The sequence below is a fragment of the Arachis duranensis genome, chromosome 8 (genome assembly GCF_000817695.3).
Source record: "Arachis duranensis cultivar V14167 chromosome 8, aradu.V14167.gnm2.J7QH, whole genome shotgun sequence".
NCBI lineage: Eukaryota > Viridiplantae > Streptophyta > Magnoliopsida > Fabales > Fabaceae > Arachis > Arachis duranensis.
In genome coordinates, this window is record NC_029779.3 from 24,038,529 (window position 1) to 24,059,291 (window position 20,763).

The window sequence follows — 20,763 nt, forward strand, 5'->3', positions numbered from 1 at the left end:
ATTGTCGGTAGTTCATTGATCAGATTAAATAGTCGTTTCCTGCATTACAAATGGTCAAATCATGAGTAATATATCCATTAGAGAACAAACTAAACCTTACCAATGTTCATAACACACTCAGATTATTTAAGCGTCACCAAAAGAACATTGATTATGGATTCAACTTAGAAATTAGTTTTTCCTTCTTTGCACTCTCAAAAGATTGTCTAGTACTCAGGAGATAATAAAATGCTAAGCTGGTTCTTCTACTTTTTCCAAGAAAAAGGTGCTAAATATGTTATCAAATCACATACATCTTTACCCCCTTAGAAGGTGGTAGTTATCTCAGGATAAGAATTATGCAGTGTAAGGCATACCTGTCAGCTCTATCAAACCCAAATCTGGCTCCAAAATAGAAGGCAAGAGCAACCAGCCATGTATCGCTATGGACAGCAACTAAAGATAACCAGTCCTTTTCTTGCATGCCATCCCTAGCAAAGTTAATGCCCAGCACAGGCTCAGGAAGTTCTGGTGGAACTTCTTCAACAGGCAAATTTACTTCCCATTGCCCACTAGGTAATCCATATAAGCATAAATTCTCCTTCTCTGAAAGTAAAAACAAATGATACACAAAACTTATAATTCAAGGCACGAAATAGCCACAGTGGAAAACAATTTTTAGTTCTACCAATACATATTTTTTAATTGCCACCAAAATTCCACTTAGCTCCGAATAGAATTTACTGCCAAAAAGGGTTTTGACAAGTTCCAAGGATTCCAAGTATACTCAGGTCAGCATCTAGGGTAGCAGTACAATTATTTCCTATGCGAGAATGACACCAAGGATGATGATGCAAATGTGTTCCCCTGAAGGTTAGTCCATAAATATATAACAGATTAACCAATCACTGAAGTTACTGCTTCCCACTCTGTGCAAACACCAAGCGATGTGGCCTGTACTATTCTCCCAATCCGTATTGAATTACAAAGTTTACAAATAGGCTTAAATTCGCTAGCAAGTATGTTGAGAAATACTTGCAGGAATGTGTTCTAACAGCACATCCGAAACCACTTTCTTTTTTTTTATTTTTTATTTTTAAACATCGTTTCTAGTTAGTAATGGAAAAGGAGCTTTTGTGGTTGTTCCAGGAACATGCATCAGATGTGCTCCAAGAAATCACAGAAGGCAACAAGTGCAGGAACAGAATTTATGGCTACATTGACAGACAAGAATAAGGAATGCAGTTCAGAATTACCCAATCAATATCCGGAGCTAGCAGTCTTATGATAGAGAACAGTTACAAACTGACAATTGAAAACACATCAAAATAAAAGAACCCTTATTCTTCCCAAAAAAGAGAGAGAGAGAGAGAGAGAGAGAAAGAAGCAATATTAAGGTATGATAAGAAGCTGGCCGAAATTGAAAACCCTGAATGCAAAAGCCATAAAGCATTTGAAAGGCATAACGCAGTAACACGGAAAAAAATTAGAGAACTAGCAGAAAAAGAGGATTCCCAAATTTGAGTGCGAATGAAGAGGAATTGAAATTGCAAAGAGAAAGTAAAAGTGGTTTGGAGAGTAAGTAATTAAGTAAGTAACTAACCAGGATCGCATTGGTTGTAGAAATCCTGAACATCTGCAAACGCAAAGAGGAAAAAAGAATTGAAGCGCGAATCACGAGTTACAGATCGAAGAAAGCATGAAATGTAAGAGAGGGAAAATGGAAATCGAAGAAGAAGAACTAGAAAATTGTGAATTGGAAGAAAGGAATGAAGGAAGAAGGGTTAGAATTAGATACCGGTTGTGAGGGCTTTGATGATGGCAGCTCTTCGACCCTTGAAATCCTCGTAAATCTCTTCCACCGTTCGTCCTCCTCCTTCCATTGCTCTCTTCTCTTGTCTTCTCTTCTTTTCTCGTCTATTCAGTTATCAGAAGAAGTAAACGAAAAAGAAGGGTTTGGAGTTATGAGTTAATTACATGAGGGAACAAAACGGTACCGTTTTGAGGCGTGTTATTACTTATTAGTTATTATGTTATTGCATGAATCAAATCACACTCTCTCTTCGAGACAAGACAAGACAAGAGAACACAACAGATGCAGAATATCATTCACTAACTCGCACTCTTTCAACCACGTGGATCTTAATCTTTTTTAATCTTATCTTATTAGTACTAATTTAGTAATTTACCGTGTAGCCTTAGGAGAGTATTATTAGTACTTATTAGTAGTAAGTTTAACTCCTAATTTCTTTTCATTATTTTTGAATATTATAGATTATAAAAATGTGTGGGACCCGCCAGTCTCCCCTGGCACTCCCGTCAGCGCTTTTCTTGTGTTTAATATTTAATTTATCATAATTTGTGCAAAGTGTAAACACATTTTATTAGCCTTGGATTTAAGGGTAGTATCTAAAAGAGTTGTGTTATGTATAAGTCTATTCATGATAAAGTGAAGATAATAGGGGAGATACGCGTGTTATTTCAAACAATTTAGTTGGTGAAAGTAATCACTATAGATTAAACATTAAACATTAAACATGTGTAAATCAAGCCAACTCACATTGTATCATTTTTTCTTTTTCTAAAGCATGAGCATAAAAAAAAAACATCACTTGTNNNTCCATAATATATACACTGATAAAAATAAAAACTTCCGTGCAGTTATTTTTATATTAAGTAGATATTTAATAAGTTTGATTACATCATCATTTAATAATTTTCCACTAACAATTTTATATAAAGACAATTGTACGTTGAGTCATAATAAAATCTGCACATCATTGCCTTGCAAAAGACAGAAACTGTATATAGATAGATAGATATGAGCCAAGGATGACTTCCCAAATGGAATACATGGTGCCCTGCAAGGGGATCACATAAGAACAGACAGACGGCGGTGACTGGCGGCGCCACCGGTATCTGCCGTATAGTCCTGGATATCCCTTCCAATGTAAGCCTGGTAGGAAGTGGTGGTGGTAGAAGTAACCTTTGATTGGACGAGGTTCTTAGTGTTGAGAAAGCGTCCACCAGCACCTCTAGCTCTCTTGAGTGCATGTAGATGGCGAGACTCGTGAAGATAAGGCTGTAGAACAATACTAATTGTTAGAGTATAATTAGAATCAATTAGATCAATTAGCATTATTTAATATATCTGAATATTTATTAACACTATAAATATTCTTTTATATTGTATAATTCCAGATAACTTAAACCCACATCTTTTTTCTACTGCTCTCTCTTCCTTTTCTAACATGATGTAATTGATCCTAATTATACTGTCACACTAGTTAGCGTAGATTATGAGTTAGAAAATGCACTTACTTTGCGATCTCTGATGAGTTTGTTATGTGCTTCGAGTTTAGCTCGGTACTGTCTACGTCTCAGTATAGCATGATACTGCTTTGAATTCACATATATAGGTTCTTCTCTCAGATCAAGTGGCAGAGGAATCCGAACTGCTGCACTTCCAATTACCTGCATATTAATGAATAGTCATGACTTATGTTTGATGCTATAGGAAATTCTAACAAGAATGATCATGCTCTCATATAATTATCTCATTTTCAGTACATGTTAGATTATGCTGTTTATTGCAGATTTAATTATTTTACTATGTTAGGTTTGATTATTTTGGTAACAAATTATTTACTTGAAAAAGTGTATAAATATACACAAATACATAATAGTTGATTTGGTAGATGATTTATAGCGTGCACGTAGCATCTTTTAGTTCCATAAATTAAGATAAGCAATTGGAAAATAAGATCAAACAAGATGCAAAGGAAAACTAAGAAACATTTTCAAAGAGAAACAAAATACAACAGAGAAACTTGTTGAACAATTAGCATGCAACTTTAAAAAGTTCTTGGTAGAAAACAAGAATTTACTAATAAGAACAAATGGAGTCTACTAAATGAATTACCTTAGAGTGTTGGTCATATGCAGCAGCTAGTATGCCACCATAGCATGGATATGCACAATGAAATGCAATTGGAGCCTGAAACACACATTCCAACTAAAATGATCTCCTCATTCATGTCTTTCATCCCAAAAATCACAACCATATAACTACTTACAGTTGATTGGCCGCGATCGAGTTCCGAAGGAGGGAAGGAAAAATCAAGAATCCCCATTGAAGAACTGATTTGATTTCCAGCACTCTTCTCCATATTTCTGCTAAGTGATGATGAACAAGCTGAAGAATTGCTATGCTGGATAGAAATTTGACCTGGTTTCAAGTATACTAATTAAGCCATCAAATCCAAGGCTAATAACAAATTTTGAAACAAGAACTATATTATATAGAATTCCCAAGTACCAGATTGATTGGTGGAAAGAGTTGAAGATGAATCCTGCTCTTGAAATTGGAGATTTAGTGGCCTACTCTTGTGACATTGTTGTGGCAGAACAACACCCATGTTTAAGTTCAATTTATCAGACATGGATGATTGTTGGACAACATCAGATTCAGGAGAATTACCCCATGATGATGAGCATCCAAGAACATAGGCTGGTGTTGCATGAACAGAACATAGAGCAGATTCTTTTTCACACATGCACTTCATTGTTTTCCACTATGCCTCCCAACTTCAACTCTTTTCACTCCTTAACCGGAAAGCTTCTCATAAAGAGTTCATTCCAAGAACATACACAGAAACCAACAAAAAAGAAATCATTGCTAAGAATAACTGTGAGTGAGTGAGAGAGTGAAGAATCAGCCATCAGCAAATAGTAAGATACACATAGCAAGAAAAACTCCATCTAAGACAGTCAATAGCAAGTATGTTGTTTTATGCAATTTGCTGCTTTTTATGATTAAATTATAAGATTAGTTGCATCGTTTCAAGCCCCAAATGCTACCCTTTTGTTGACTCACAACTATATCAAAAATTAAAACAAAAAGAGGAAGAGAAGAATGTGAACTGAAATAGAGAAAAATAAGAAGAAACCTTTGAAATTTAGGGAATTTGAAGAGGAAGTAGCAGTGGGAATTGGTGTAAAACCAGAAGCTGTTGTGTGTGTCTTTGTGGGGTTTGAACTTTGAAGGTTGTAAGCTTAGAAGAAGCACTTGTTCTCACTCTCATTCAAGGGACACTCATCATCACTGCTAAACAAAACAAAAATGTTTTTAGATTATGTTTAATAGTTATAATTCTACACAAATACATACATTAACACTACCAACTATAGTCACCCCCACCACCACCACTTCTCACTTATTATTTTTATTATTATGATATATGTTACCAAGAAATAAGATAATAAAACAAGTAATCTATGATCTATAAGTTATTATTTTACACCTGATCTTGTTTGGTATATCTATCTGATAAGAATAACTAAGAAAATCGTTTTTCAGTGGAGCCATTACATTTTTGTCGTTTTCCTGTAATAAATAAAATGGTTAAAAAATGCATTATGACAAGTTAATACATATAAAACTAGTTAATACTAGAGAAATTAATAATTATATGCCTCTTATACAATTCAGTTTTTATTTCTTTATCCTCTGATCCTGCTTGTTCTTTTCTGTCCATAAATAAATAATCATGATGCTTTGTCATTCAATAATAACTATAAATAATTAAATATGAAAATATTGAGTTTCTTTCTATCCCAAAAAGTCAAAAGATAAAGAAAATGCTCCTTGACATGTGGATGGTTTCAAACGATGAAAATAGGAGTTACATTAAATATGAGACAGTTTAGTTAATTAAAATCTGTCTTCGCTGGATGATGACGTGTGTAATATATCAAAGTACTATGATGAATAATTATATATATATAGCCAGCAAAACCATACCAAACTTTGATATTGGTTTTAGTATGTGGCTTCATATTCACACCGCTTCAAATATGAGAGAGAAAGGAGAAACGTGGCTCCACTTAGTTAACGAGAAATGAAGAAGGAGCTTAGAAAGATTACTTGATATGACAACTCAGTGCCATTTTGTACGCTTTAGTAATGTTGGACAAACACACCTCACCAAACACTAATACAAAAATATTAAGGGTACAAATTTTGTTTATTTATCTAAAGGATTGCAAGTTTGGCATCTTTCCGGAACGATGGCAAACAGATAAATTTAAAAATCAAAGAATGACGGTCCATATAAGAGAAAGCATCAAATCATCGTGTAGGCAATGATATTGATGTAAAATAATAATACATCAGTTTTGGGTGGTTATGAAGTACAGTGTATATAACTATAGTATATATGGTATCATGACAATTCTAGGATGTTAAGAAAAATTATTTTGGACAAGTTTTAATTCGTATTTCTCAAATTTATTTTATAGAATGTGATTGTCATTTTCATTTTAGCATCACATCTGATCCGTCACCTTATAACTCAGTCTTTATTATGCATTATGAGTTATAACTCGGCATTAATTATCATTCATTCTTTTGCTTGTAACTGACACCTTCATTACCGACTTAATGATCATCATTTCTATCTTAATGACCAAACGGTCATAACATCAATTTTATTCATCAATTCTATGCCTATAAAAGAAATCTTCTATATCTAATATCAGAGAGTAACATGATAAGTTCTATATCATGTAATACATTCTATATTCATAGAATTATTATAAACACAACATAACACATGATAACTTTTATTTCATGTCTTACATTCTATATTCATAGAATTATTATATACCTCTTAAACACTTACTGACTTGAGCGTCGGAGTGTCTTTTGCAGGTACCCACCCCCTTGTTCTCTCCTTGCCGACGTATAACTCATCCCGACGAGAAGCTTGAAGATATTCATCGACGGACGAGCTATACACCGGCCAAACTCAGCAAGAACAACATCATATGAGCAAACCATTTTAGTTTTGTTTATCTCGGACATCATACACCTACGATGTCACAGACAGCTGTGAGCGAAAACCAACAGTTCTAATTGTGTTGGATTAATATTAATTAAGAAAAAGACATTTACTCCACCCCACTATATTTTGTGATTTTAAAGAGTGGCATACTCATTGTGTTTAACTTTTTCTTTATTACGCTAGCATTAGCTTATGAAGTTAGAAAAGCTGAAAAGAACTCAACAAAAAAAGGGAGAGCAGAATTACATTCCATACGTGCGTGCTAAAAGGAGAATGCGTACTTTATACTAGCCTAATATGAACTTACCCTGCGTGTTTCTAACTTTTGAAACCAAGTGTAACACTCGGCAAGTTTTGCTTACACTATCACAATTTATTTAACTAATACAACATGCTTGAAATGTTTTGCGCTATCAAATTAGATATCTTGAACTCATCTGGTGTTTTATTATTGTGATAATTAATCTTTTTAAAATCATTTTTGAGGAGGCAATACAAGACAAGAATTGCTACTTTGGGTCTAAGCGGTATGATAATGACGTAATATAACAATAGTAAAGCTTAATTATCCTGATTAAGATTGGAAAATATACTTTTTTTAAGGATATAATACGGGCAGCACACATCACAATTTTCTTTTAACGATAACTTGGTGTACCTTAGAGTACTTTTGGGCAGACTGCTCATTGTTTATATGTTTAAAGTTTAAACCAAAAGTCATATGATGAAATCAACGAAAGCATGTACTAAACTTATATGGCAGTAAAGCCATGGATGATGAATGCGTAGAAATTAAAAGTAGATGTTGCATAGTAATAAGAGAATTTTAAAAAAACAAAATAAAAAGAACATGGGATCAATATAAGTTAAGTTATTAGTATTACACAACCAAAACCTGAGAAATCCCGAAAGATGTATGGATTAATACATGGACATAAAAACATATCTCAGAATGATCCTGCTTGCCTATAAAAGCCAGTATACGATGTTCCTATATCAGCTGTGGATATCGCCAATTAAAAACTTTTCGAATCATCCACTAAGTTTATTCTTTTCAGGCAAGGAATGTACTTGCCAAGAATGCACAAACAGCCAAGTCGTCAATAATCCCGTCCCTTGTATGGCATTTCCTGTAAAATAACCAAGTGAACGGTTGAGTTTCCAGGAAACCTGAAGCACAAGAAGATGAAGAAATTTGACGGAAAGGGGAAAAGAAATTGAGAGAAACAAGAGTCCTTACAGGAGGTAGGTAACTCGGCATGTATAAAACCTGCCTAGGATGACCAATAAGCTGACCATACTGCAATTAAACATTAAGGAATTATCATAAAGCACCAATATCCACTAACAGTCACCGGTAAAGTTTACTATAATGGATATCCTACCTGTGGGCCATTTGGATGAAAATATGGTTGAGATGGCATTTGCGCTACCTGCGGATTATATATCATGTGTTGTGGCCCAGTAAAAGTAGGTCCAACCTGTGAACAATATGCAATATAATCAAGTTTCGAAACAGACTCGAGGCAGAAGGGATTAAAAAGTAGACCCTAATAATCCTGCATAGTCTCCTTTACAAACTATTTAACAATGCTCTAGAAAGAAAATGTCCTAAATTTTAAAGGTAAAGAGCCCCTATTTGATAAAACCTACAAATTTCTGCAACACTATGCTCTAAGAGTTAGCAAACTATGTACTAACTAGCATAATAAATTCCTAGCACCCTCTCAAGTATGGATCTATGGCCCTATTAAATTAAAAATTAATACAAGAACAAGGGTAAAAAATTAAAATCGAAAAAAAGAGTATCATACATAGCTTCCTCAATGAATAGGAAGGAATTTCTGAAAAGGGAATACTCACTCCAATACTCATGGGCATGCCTGGCATATTTGGTACAGTAGATACATTGGGTGGAAAATAAAAGGAACCGTCGGACACGGGGGTAGGAGGCCGAACAGGTGTTTGAGAGGGAACAAAACTCTTTGCATTAGGATTGAGCTTGAATTCCTTATAAAATAAAAAGGAAAACAGAAAAAAAGAGCCTCAGAGACATTAGTCAGTAATACAAAAGACCAGAATCAGCAAAATAAGGCTTATTTCAAATTCAATCTTGAACTTGCACACCTTGGCATTGGGATTAAGAGTTGATTTTTCAGAAGACAATGAACCAACAGATGAACTTGGAGACAAACCAAGACCAGAGGATGCTGCCACACCTCCCACAGAATCTGAAGCAGATGATGTCCCACGTGGACTTACAAACTTTGTTTCCCCATTAATTTTTCCAGCAAGTGAACGCTGAGTCAAATCCCCAGGTGAGCCAGTCTTTTCGTGAGTCTTTGATGGAACATGAGATGAAGCGGCATAAGGGGTGACATTAGAAGATAATACCCCTTTATCAGAGCCATCTTTCTTCGAGTGGAGTGATGCATGTAAATCTGCATCAGAAATTGCTAAAGATTTGAGGAACACGTGTAAGAAGCAGCCACCAAAATTAGTTTCAAGCATACTTAGGAGCGGCATTCATGAATACTATTAAGTACTGACAAAAACCTTCTGCTCTTCTCTCATGCGGGATAAAATGGAGGAAGATTTGAAAAAGGATCTTAACAGTGTCTAAGGTCCTCTAAATATCCTTTTTCTTTTCATCAGGATTATTAAACACAGATTTGCAACGATAAGGAAAAAAAGGACACTTGGGAGAGTGCAGTCTGGCAGAAACAAAATAATCAATTATATGATAATACTTGAGTTTCATCTTTAATCATGTTGGCCACAACACTATAGAACTGCCCAATTTACATGATACAAGAGGATAAAAAAGGATTCACAAACCTTCAGATTTTGACAGTTGAACATCCTCAGATTGCTGCATCAATTAAAGAAAAAATAAAAGAAAAGTATTGGGAGTGGTAAAACCTACAGATATCACGTGAAATATTACTTTAAACAAAAGTTTAAGAATGCTAAGACTTGAACTTACTTTCTGATTTTCTTCCTTGTTATTACCACTGGATCTATGTAGATCACTGGCCAAATGATCCTGAATCCTGTAAGATGGAGGATATGAAAATTATAGTAAAGCTTTCATGTATAGAAATGGCATCATTAGGAAAGCAATACAAACGATTACAGTGGAAACAACTAATCATAACATGAACAAAAGGAAACAAAAACCTGTTTTCCTCGTCTGAAGATGAGTAGATTTTAGTAGGGAGTTCCGATGCCAATTGCTTGGCATGATCATAAGAACCAGAGCGGCTTAAATCCACACCAGTGCTTGATTGAGATGACTGTGGAAGATCCTACAAACAAATAATTACTATTTAAGAGGAGAAAAAGTATGGCAAATTGAGAGAATAACACCCAATGTTTTTCACAAGGGAAATCTTTACTGTAAGTCTCATGTTAATGATCTATCTCACCAAATTAGTTTATCTCCCTCGTAATTATGGGTTTACGAGAGGAGAAAAATATTTATATAATGATCCACACTGATATAGATATGCAGCATCCGTAATCCAGTAACATCAATTAACACGAATTTAAAACGTAGTAGAACATGAAATGACAAAACCAGTGTCTTTAAGTAATCAAATATTTACCAAATCAAGTAGATATAAAGAAATTTTTTACTAAAAAACATGTATGTGAAGACACATTAAGTCACAAGTAAGGATATGGTCATCCAATGTGAAAAATGATTGAGATCATCACACTTTCAGAAATCAAATCATGGATTGAGGAGATACCAAAGAGGACGAATTTGCTAGTGCTCCATCATTCCCTTTTCCACCAGTTATTTCACCAGGTCCCTTACCTACTGAGCCAAGTATACCACCAAAGGTTTCAGAATTGAGTGAATCAGACAGTATGTCCTCATTTTCATCATATCCGCTATCATCAACACCTTTACCCCTAGCGACTGAAGAGAATCTAGTTTCTTCATCAATATCAAAGTTTTCATGAAAGTGAAGTCCTCTTTCCTGTTGACAAAATCCGTCAGGATTGAGGATTTAAATAGACTAAACAGGTTTTCGGATACATATATTAAACAGTATATAAAAACTCAAATAGGACAAAGAACCTAACAGTTGAAACAACACTAACCTCCGCAAGATGCAGATCTTGGGTTTCCTCACCCTCAATTTCTCTTGCTATTCTTAAGGCTTGTTTTTCCAGTTCTCTTGTCCGGGGCCCTTTTTCAAGCTTTGTGGTATATAGTTCCTCATTGAATGTGCTTTTTACACCAAACAAGGCCTCATTTGTTTCAAACTGATCCCATCCCCTTGAAAAGTATAGAAAAAGAAAATAACCAATTTAAAACCAAAATGGACAGCCTATGAAGAAATCGAAAAGAGAGAGAGAGAGAGAGAGAGAGAGAAAGAGAAGATTACACAATCACAACATTGTATTAAGTGGAAAAATACCTATTCCAAGGACCATCAAAGGTATTTTCCAGTTCTGGGCATTGTGGAACATCTTCATCAGGTACCCAGGGTTTCAATTCTCTCCCTAACTCAACATGTCGAGAATGAGATATTAACGAATCTACCATGATTTCCTGATGCATATCATGATGCAATTCACTAGGTAGGCCATCCCTAGTAACGGCAACTCCCTGCCATGATTGACATGCCAAATATATCATCAGCAAACAATTTAGCATTGTATTAAAAGTGATATCACCTAATCCTTGAGAAACCTCTCAACCACCATTGATGACTACACAACATTCTAATAAAACTAATATGATCGTAGATTTTGACACTAAGTAAAGGGCAACCCGGTGCACAAGCGTCCCGCGTTTAACGCAGGGTCCGGGAAAGGGCCGCAACCAAGGTTGTAATGTACGCAGCCTAACCTGATAATTATATCAGTGGCTGTTTCCACGGCTTGAACCCGTGACCTTGAGGTCACGTGGAGACAACTCATCCGCTGCTCCGAGGCTCCCCTTCATTTTGACACTAAGTAACTGACACAATTTTCCAAGTGAATTGTAAATACTTGAAAAGTTGCAAACCTTTGCTATAACTTGTACAAGTTCTTTGGCAGGTATAATTAAGATCTTAGAAGGAGCCTTGCTGACAGGTTCTGCACTAGACTTCTGCCCTCTTAAAGAACCATCCTTAATTAAGCGAGCCATTTTCAAAACAATTCCTAGATGAACAGTAATGATGATGTAAGCAGGAAAGAAAGTCAAATTACCCATGATCTACCTCACTAATAATGAAAAACACGAAGCAAGTATATATAAGAATTTTTTTATTATGGGGTGCAGGCGAAGTTATTATTATTAGATAAATATCCAGAAGATTAAAAAGCAATAACTAACAAATTAGACAAATAGCATAACTATCCAAACTAACAGGCTCAAAAACTGTGCCAGATATACATTCAATTCCACAAAAAATAAAATGAGGAATATTACCAATTCTGTTAAGAATATAATAGAACCTACCAAAATCATTGTCAGCGTTTGTTGCATGAAATATTCCAGAGTACATTGACCCATTTTTCACCTGAACTTCCACCTGGTGCCCAATAAGACATGTTGTTACATATACTAGACGATCATGTGAAGGACTCTCATAGCCACCACCTTTACAGCCAGTCACAGCACCTGTAACAGACACCAAATATCAGGAAGGGCAAAACTGCAACATAGAAAAATTATTGTTTTGGGCCCGGTGATCTTCTATGAAGCACCTAGTAGCTACATGATTCAGCTCAAAAGTTCACCTGTACTTGCTAATCTGGCGGAATTTAATTTTCCAGATGGGATTTTGTTCTCTGACTTTGTTGCCCCTTCTCTTTCAGATTTTCGACGCCCATATCCATTAGAAGATTTAGGCTGCCCAGCTTGTTGCAAATTCATCCTCACTTACAGCCTCTCCCCTCTAATTACTTAGAAAATCAGTTTACTGTACAAACAAAAGACATGACGACAACAACAAATAACAACAATAACAATAACAAAGCCTTCTCCTACTAGATGGGGTCAGTTACCTGGATCAAACGAGCTATTGTGCCCTATCATCTTATATACACATGCGAAGAATGAAACATATATATACACACACAACAAAATATCCCAAAATATTTTACTTATTACATAACAGGAAGTTAGGATCGATCTTTCATAGGGACCTCAGTAGTTGCATTTCCAAGCTGATCTTAGTCTTTTTGAAAACAATAATAAAAATGATAACAGACGAGTGTCTTATTGAAAATCGAAGGATTTTTCTTAACAGGTAGCCATATGACAGCGAACAATTCGAGGCTAACATAGAATAATGTAGGGTGTAACATCCAGGTTCCTAACTTTTAGTCAGAGGAGCTCGAAACCCTAAGTAGTCTAAGTCTCTGAATTTGAGATTAAATGAGACGAGGCATTAGGAAAAATTCACATGCCTAACCCCACCACCTTCCCATTCAAACCACAGCCCAACATTACTAATATTGCCTGCCCTCTCCCTTGTTCCCATTCACAAGGTGGCATGCTTCTTTCATGTTCAAATCTTTTTGAAAATGGTATGGTGTATTAAATAATTAAAAGACATGTAGATTGGGGAAGTTACTTTGTCTGTTCCAGGTCCCCAACCCAGTCATATTAGGTATCCAAGCTACATTGCCACCATATATGCAGTTTTTATTGCTCGCAATCTCATAACATTTATTAAAACTTACATTACTCCATATCATACCAAACATAGGGAGCCTACTTGAATAGAGGAACTAGGACTTGGAAGTGCATATTGCTGTGCCATCAACAAGTTTTAATCTTACTCTACAGCTCCATAAACAGCAAAAACTCGTTTTTATTGAAGTCCTCCTTAGGATTATATGCGTACTTCTACAGTTTAAGCCCTAATCTACCTAACAGTTTCAATAGGATCAAAACTTACACAAAAACGTGAGTAAATAAATAAATAAATAAGTAAATAGTCGGATACAGAATTGGATAGAGCAGAATAGAGAAAACATCGCGAAAGCGAGCTGAGAGAGGAACAGCGAACCTGTGGTGAGGTAGATGAGAGAGAATCCAATTCCAGCAAGGGTTGAGCAGATGAGCTGGAGTCGGTTAGGGATTTCACGGCGGTGCAGTGGGCGGAGAGGGGAGGTGCGGCAACGGGGAAGTTGGGAGTAGTGTGAGAGAGTATTAACTATTAAGTGTTAAGTATTAAGTATTAAATTAACTATTAAGAATCAATTTGCGGTACTCGGGTCTACCGTGGCCCGTGCGTTTGTTATTAATTGAAAATTAAAATCACTGCTGAGGGGTAACATCTATTAATTAAATGATAATAACGTATGAAAATAAATCAATTAGATTGCCAGTTATTACAGACGTGATGTGACTTTTAAAATAATGAATATGTAAATTAATTAAGAGCAAAAGCAGAAAATAGCAAAATATTTTTTTGGCATGGGAAATAATTAGTTAGTTTAATACACTTTCTTAGTCTTTTCGAGGTGCCAACTATTATGTTCATTTTATTTATTTATTTATTTTTTTGGACGGGATGTTCATTTTATTTGATCAACTTGAATAGTGCATGAACGTTATTTGCGTAATTTCAAGTCTTAGAAAATTATGACTAAATAGTAAATAGAACTTCATTAACTTTTAGTAACTTATTATATTTTCTATAGTGATTCTTGACTCTTTTTTTTTTTTTCCATTTCAGCCAGTACAGCAAAATTGGGCCAATCTATTGAGGGAAGATTTGGTTGATCCATTAGATTTGGTTTTCAAATCTCCATTGGATAACGTTTTTTTCACTAGTTCTGAACAAACATCTAAAAAAGAAATAAAAGAAAAGGCCAGTCCAAGACAATTGTTGAATTTGCTCTCAGCCAGACCCACTCTTAACGCATTTGTTAGGGGAAAAAAATAAAAAGCCTAGAAGGCTGTTGAACAAAAAAGGTAAAAAAGGCTGAAGGCGGAAGCCCTGAACTAAGGCGACGCTTCGGAGAAAGGAAGGAGTACTTTTTACCCAAAAAAAAAAAAGGAGTACAATATTAGTTAAATTTTAAATTATAAATTCTAAATTCTAAACCATAAATTATATGAATCCAAAATTATAAACTCTAAATATGAGTCATTGATATAAAATATAATAAACAAAGAATTAATATTTGTTTAATTAATAAAAAACGCAATACTCCTTACTTAATAAGAAACGTTTAAGATGGGATATTTATTCATCTCTCAGTTATTAAAAATTGATTTTGCAATATACAAAAGAAATTGATTTAGCTAAAAAGTTATTAAAGGTTAAATTCATTGGCTAAGGTGTGTTTGCATTTTTTTTTCACAAAATTTAAAAAATATAAATACTAAAAATAAAAAATAAAATGCAAACTTGACGCATCTCTCTCTTTTTTTTTTTCAATGCATTCAATGTATAGAGAATTCAAAATAAGTATGAGTGTATGACTATTTACATTTTCCATTTAAATGTTCCACTCATGATATTCTTAAAGAGTGCTCCTTTAAGACACTTTTATCAAAACTCATTAAAAATATAGTAAAACATATATAAGAGTGAAAATGAAATCTCAAATGAATGAGATAAGGAAAAATGAATTAAATCCATAAGTTTAGAGTAAACTAATGATTATGAATTAAGTGTTCAATTTAAAAAATCAACATAAATATATATATTTGGTAAACTCTGACTCTGTCATATAGAATATGCCCTCCCCTATATATGTTTATTCAAAACTTAGTTTGCGGAGTCTTCACTCTTCATCAACATTAGGATTTAAAACCACATCTCCCATTATATCCGTACTTAATTTATTGTTAAAAATTAAATATTGGTCTTCCAATAGGACTGGAGTAACTAAGTCTTCCTACTAATCACTTGGTTTGAAATGGTCACAACAAGACTTGGCTATATTATTCTTCGTTACTTTTATAACACTAATTCATTTGTCACATATATAATAAACTCAAATTTTATTTAAAGCATATACAAACCAATCAAATCAACTTAAATTAGTCGAGTAGTCCGTTTATTTATCTCTCTAAACAAGTGTTAGAAGTTTAAATTTTGCACATGTAATAACTTATTATCCAATTATAAGTTCTTAAATAAAAATTTAAATCTACAAGGCTGCGTTTATTTACATAGACATGACATTGAAATAAGGAATAGAGACATAAAATCATGTTTGACTTTTTATTATTATATTTTTTGTTTTATTTTTTGAATAAGAAAAAATAAATTAAATTTTTATAATTTATTTTAGTTTATCACAAAATAAAATATAAGAACACAAATTTTTTGTTATCTAGTCTTATCTTATCTATTTTTATAAATAAATGCATTCTAATAAATTAATTTTTAGTCTGTCGAATAGAAAAATAGCGTGAAAAATTAAAATAAAAAGCAGTCATATACAAACACAGGTTATGGATTGTTTTTGTTAGGCACCACACACGTCCCCGTAAGTCACGGTAATAGGGAGCAAAAAAAATCCAAAAATGACAGCATTCATAACCTATACGACACGAAACAACTCAAATTATTTTATTTTATATGTAACTATTCAGTGTTTCATTTTTCAAAAATATTTGATACAAAAAATAGCCAATATTAAATGAGAGTTGTCTAAATCGAAAGATGTAGATTCGAAAACAGATTATGATCCCGTTTCAGAAAATAATAGACACGTGAAAATTTCCATCAAGCACAACATTCCCCCGAATAATTAGAGTCTAGTTGGTTTAGTTAGTCCCCATCGTTTAATACTTACCTAATACCGAAAATAATTAAGAAGATAATCAATTAAAAAATACTTAATTTGGTAAAATTTTTAAGAGATATTTATACTTTTTAAAAATATAATTACTATTATTTTTTATTAAAAAATATTTTTATTAGTTTGATTTATTAAAAAATCTATTTCTCAAAAATTAATTTTAATAAATTATTTTAAAAAGGTAAAAACTTTACCGAATAATTGCCAAGTCAAGGTTGAAAAATGAAAGCAAAAATGTACGACCCTACCTGGCGGCTTTCTTAGAATAATAATGGCGAATATTATCATCCAATTTTGATAATGAAACTAAACGTCAATGATAATAACCTCACTGATATTCATAGAAAGCTAAACAGATATTTCTTCTTGAACGCGTTACCCCACACTATACGTATATGGTATCACTATAAATACATATCTCTTACCCTTCCACCTTTGCTCATAACAAAAACTGTTTTTTTTTTTTTTTCTATCTAATAGCTTAAATAATGAAAATGGAAAACAAGTTACCAATGATACTTGTGGCCATGGCACTTGTCATGATTGCGAGTGTTAGTGCTCAAAATTGTGGATGTGCATCGGACTTGTGTTGTAGCAAGTACGGATACTGTGGCACCGGCGACGATTATTGCGGCGACGGATGTCAACAGGGTCCTTGCTATAGCTCACCAAGCACTCCGAGCACTCCTAGCTCCGGCAGCGGTAGTGTTAACGTCGCCGACGTAGTCACACAAGATTTCTTCAATTCTATAATCAGCCAAGCTGCTGCTAATTGTGAAGGCAAAAATTTTTACACTCGCGACGCTTTTCTTAGCGCTCTCAATTCCTACAGTACTTTTGGTCAGCTGAGCTCAACCGACGACTCTAAGCGCGAAATTGCAGCTGCCTTTGCTCATTTTACACACGAAACTGGCTGTGAGTATATATGAATTTAATTTTGATACATTATAAATATTAAGGTAAAAACTTCAGTGCAGTCGACTTAAAACCTTAGATAATTTAATTGATTTAACTAAATTTTTATCTAACGACTCTCAACTATCAACTTCACGTGAAGTCGACTGTACCTTGAGTTTCACCAAATATTAAACGTTTTATACTGTCAGAACATTTAATGACGGTAACCTATACATGTAGACTTTTGTTATATTAATGAGCAAAATGGTGCATCACACAACTATTGTGACTCAAGCTACACACAATATCCATGCAACCCTAACAAGCAATACTTTGGTCGTGGACCTCTCCAACTAACATGGAACTACAACTACGGAGCGGCCGGAAACGCGAACAATTTCGACGGATTGAATGCGCCGGAGACGGTGGGGAATGATGCCGTGGTGTCATTCAAGGCGGCGTTGTGGTTTTGGATGACCAATGTAAGGCCAGTTGAGAGCCAGGGGTTTGGTGCAACCATTAGGGCCATTAATAGTGGTGAATGCAATGGTGGTAACACTTCGGAGATGAACGATCGTGTGAACCTATACAAACAATACTGTCAAGATTTTGGTGTTGCTCCTGGTGATAATCTTACTTGCTAAGTTAATAATGATGATGTAGTTGGAAGAAATATTAATAATGATGTTATAATTAATAATAACAATGGATTACCCTCTTCACTAGTAATAATCCTCGATTATTGTATCTTTTATATACGAATGAAAATAAAGTGAATACCAGGATTATTTTATGGCTTAATTTGATTTTGGTACAGTGTTATTCCTTTATCATTTTGTTACAGTGATAAACGACATAGTTAACCAATTATATCTTAAATGACATAATTTTTTTATATTCATTTAAAATTATTTAAAATTATTTAATTTAATAATTAATAATACATAAATAATATTTTAAATTTTAAAATGTGATAAAAAAAACTCAAAATATATTTGAGTGGAAGGTTTTTTTTTCCAATCGAATTAAATTAGATTGAAAAATTTATTGTGAAAATAATATTTCAATTGAAAAGTTCAAATCGCAAATAAAATTAAGATAGAATTTAAAGTTATTTATTTTCACTTAGTGTATAATTGTATATATAAATAGTGAGTCCTGAAATAATTCTCTCCCGATGAGATACATAAGATTACACAAATAGAAAGTCTAATAGTAGTTGATACGTTACCTGTATCCTCGGTCACCCGACATACTCGGCAAGCAAACACTTTGAGGCCGACGTTGTATCAACCGCCCGATAAGCTCGGCAGGTGCACAGATAAGCTCGGCCTCACCCATTCGAAGAAATAGGAAACGTGCTCAACAAACCTAATCACCAAAACAGAATATCATAACCAACCTAAAAACTAGGACTGATCCACATGAAAACGGTAAAACAATCCCTATAAAGTCGAACCAATATCCTCAGCTAAAGTCAAGTTCCACTATCAGTTTTCACATTCACTTATTCACTTATCTCACTCTCACTTAATTATTCTCTCTCTCTTTTCTGAGATCATTACTAACTTGAGCGTCGGAGTATCTTTTGCAGGTATTCCCGCCGCGGTGTTTGACCTTGGCCGACGTAAAGCTCTTCCCCTTCATCGGAGATTCGCTCGGAAGTGCTTAAGCTCGGCCTACCCAGTGTTCGGACGAATCACCTGGCGCCCACCGTGGGGCCCGAGTACATCTAACCCCACCCTTTTCTTTGTTTAGTCTTCTACCCTATTTTGCAGGATTCCCGATCCTCGGATATGGCTGACAAGGAAAGTCCACAACTCTCACAGGATGACCTCCTGGCTCGAATCGCCGAGCTACAGGCGGAAGTACGAAGAATAGCCGAGTTGTCTACTCAGAACAATGGAGAAAGCTCCAAAAACTCGGCTCAAGGTGCTACAGACCCTTTGAACATCGCCCCGCCAAAGGAGAAGCTCACCCTCGACAACCCCTTCTCCGAGGAGATCACAAATTATCAAATGCCAAAAAACTTTACTCTCCCAACCGCACTGGAGCCATACAAAGGGTTCGGCGACCCGAGCCCACATAAAGAAGTTCCAATCGATGATGTTTTTCAACGGCCCTAAGAACGAGCCCGTCCTTTGCCGAGCATTCCCTACCTACCTCGATGGCGCTGCATTACTCTGGTTCTCTAAACTCCCTGACGGGTCAATTTCCTCCTTCGAAGACCTTGCCAGATCATTCATCGATTACTTTGCCGCGTCGAGAATCTATGTACACGGATCGGACTATCTCGGCACCATCAAACAAGGCCAGCACGAGAGCCTGAAGGACTACATGACCAGATTCGCTGACGCTACCATGGAGATCCAAGACTTGGACCCAGCCGTTCACCTGCACGCCCTCAAAGCCGGCCTAAGGCCTGGTAAATTCCGGGAGACCATCGCCATAACAAAGCCAAAGACACTAGAGGAGTTCCGAGAAAAGGCGGCAGGTCAAATGGAAATCGAAGAACTCCGAGAAGCCCAAAAATCGGACAAACAACCAAGTCGGAGAGACGAAGAAAGAACTTTCAGATCGCCAGTCAACAGGGACAGTAAGAAACCTTCCAAGCCCGCTTCAAAGTACAACACATACACCAGATTCAATACCAGAAGAGAAAACATTATCAGAGAAATCCTCAATGCCAAAATCATAAGGCCACCAGCCCGAGCAGGAAACTACCAGGATCAAAGGTTCGTGGATAAAACAAAGCATTGTGCTTTCCACCGAAAATTCGGTCACACTACGGATGACTGCATCGTCGCGAAGGACCTCCTGGAAAGGCTAGCACGCCAAGGGCTCTTGGACAAGTATATCAAGACCCGAAAGGGCAAAGGAGGAAACTCGGACAGGATAGAGCATAAGCAAGCAAAGACCGACGACAAAAAAGAGAGGACGACTCCTGATCCACCAAGGGGAGTCATTAACCACATATCAGGAGGATTCGCAGGCGGAGGAGAAACAAACTCGGCCAGGAAATGCTGGCAATCGAAGGAACCAGTTACAGGGCAATGCTGGCAATCGAAGGAACTATACAACCAAGGAAAGACAAAGAGTCGGATGTCACAATATCCTTCAACCAAGCAGACTTCAAATCGGCAAGCCCTAACCTCGACGACCCCGTGGTAATTTCAATCCAAGTCGGAGAACTGTTGGTAAGAAAGACATTATTAGATCCAGGTAGTAGTGCTGATGTTTTATTTTACTCTACCTTCACAAAAAT

The 20,763-nt window shown here is 35.4% G+C and overlaps 4 protein-coding genes across 4 annotated transcripts in view; 1 reads left to right on the plus strand and 3 right to left on the minus strand.

Annotated features, from left to right (window-relative positions):
* The window catches only part of LOC107461452 (PHD finger protein ALFIN-LIKE 4), a gene marked incomplete in the record, with an annotated part of 2,972 nt that extends 1,010 nt beyond the window's left edge, over nt 1-1,962 (minus strand). The window contains 4 exon segments of the mRNA XM_016079943.3: nt 1-39; nt 357-585; nt 1,583-1,615; nt 1,778-1,962. Coding sequence (XP_015935429.1) covers nt 1-39; nt 357-585; nt 1,583-1,615; nt 1,778-1,862 — 386 coding nt within the window.
* A 652-nt stretch (nt 1,963-2,614) lies between these two features.
* LOC107461511 (nuclear transcription factor Y subunit A-8) lies at nt 2,615-5,062 on the minus strand. The gene is made up of 6 exons (XM_016080031.3): nt 4,929-5,062; nt 4,298-4,597; nt 4,056-4,207; nt 3,902-3,976; nt 3,301-3,453; nt 2,615-3,061 (listed from the first exon to the last, which is right to left on the minus strand). The coding sequence occupies exons 2-6, from the start codon at nt 4,542-4,544 to the stop codon at nt 2,852-2,854; spliced, it is 837 nt and encodes a 278-aa protein (XP_015935517.1). The 5' UTR covers nt 4,545-4,597; nt 4,929-5,062; the 3' UTR covers nt 2,615-2,851.
* A 2,602-nt stretch (nt 5,063-7,664) lies between these two features.
* Nucleotides 7,665-13,988, minus strand: LOC107461404 (polyadenylate-binding protein-interacting protein 3). The gene is made up of 15 exons (XM_016079885.3): nt 13,847-13,988; nt 12,570-12,727; nt 12,289-12,450; nt 11,851-11,987; nt 11,258-11,448; nt 10,938-11,115; nt 10,580-10,813; nt 10,005-10,132; nt 9,811-9,877; nt 9,663-9,696; nt 8,952-9,265; nt 8,688-8,834; nt 8,210-8,305; nt 8,065-8,124; nt 7,665-7,954 (listed from the first exon to the last, which is right to left on the minus strand). Exons 2-15 carry the CDS (start codon nt 12,703-12,705, stop codon nt 7,925-7,927), a joined length of 1,914 nt encoding a protein of 637 aa, XP_015935371.1. The 5' UTR covers nt 12,706-12,727; nt 13,847-13,988; the 3' UTR covers nt 7,665-7,924.
* Nucleotides 13,989-17,040: 3,052 nt separating this feature from the next.
* On the plus strand, nt 17,041-18,299 carry LOC107461405 (endochitinase PR4). The gene is made up of 2 exons (XM_016079886.2): nt 17,041-17,516; nt 17,739-18,299. Exons 1-2 carry the CDS (start codon nt 17,090-17,092, stop codon nt 18,140-18,142), a joined length of 831 nt encoding a protein of 276 aa, XP_015935372.1. The 5' UTR covers nt 17,041-17,089; the 3' UTR covers nt 18,143-18,299.
* Nucleotides 18,300-20,763: the final 2,464 nt, after the last annotated feature.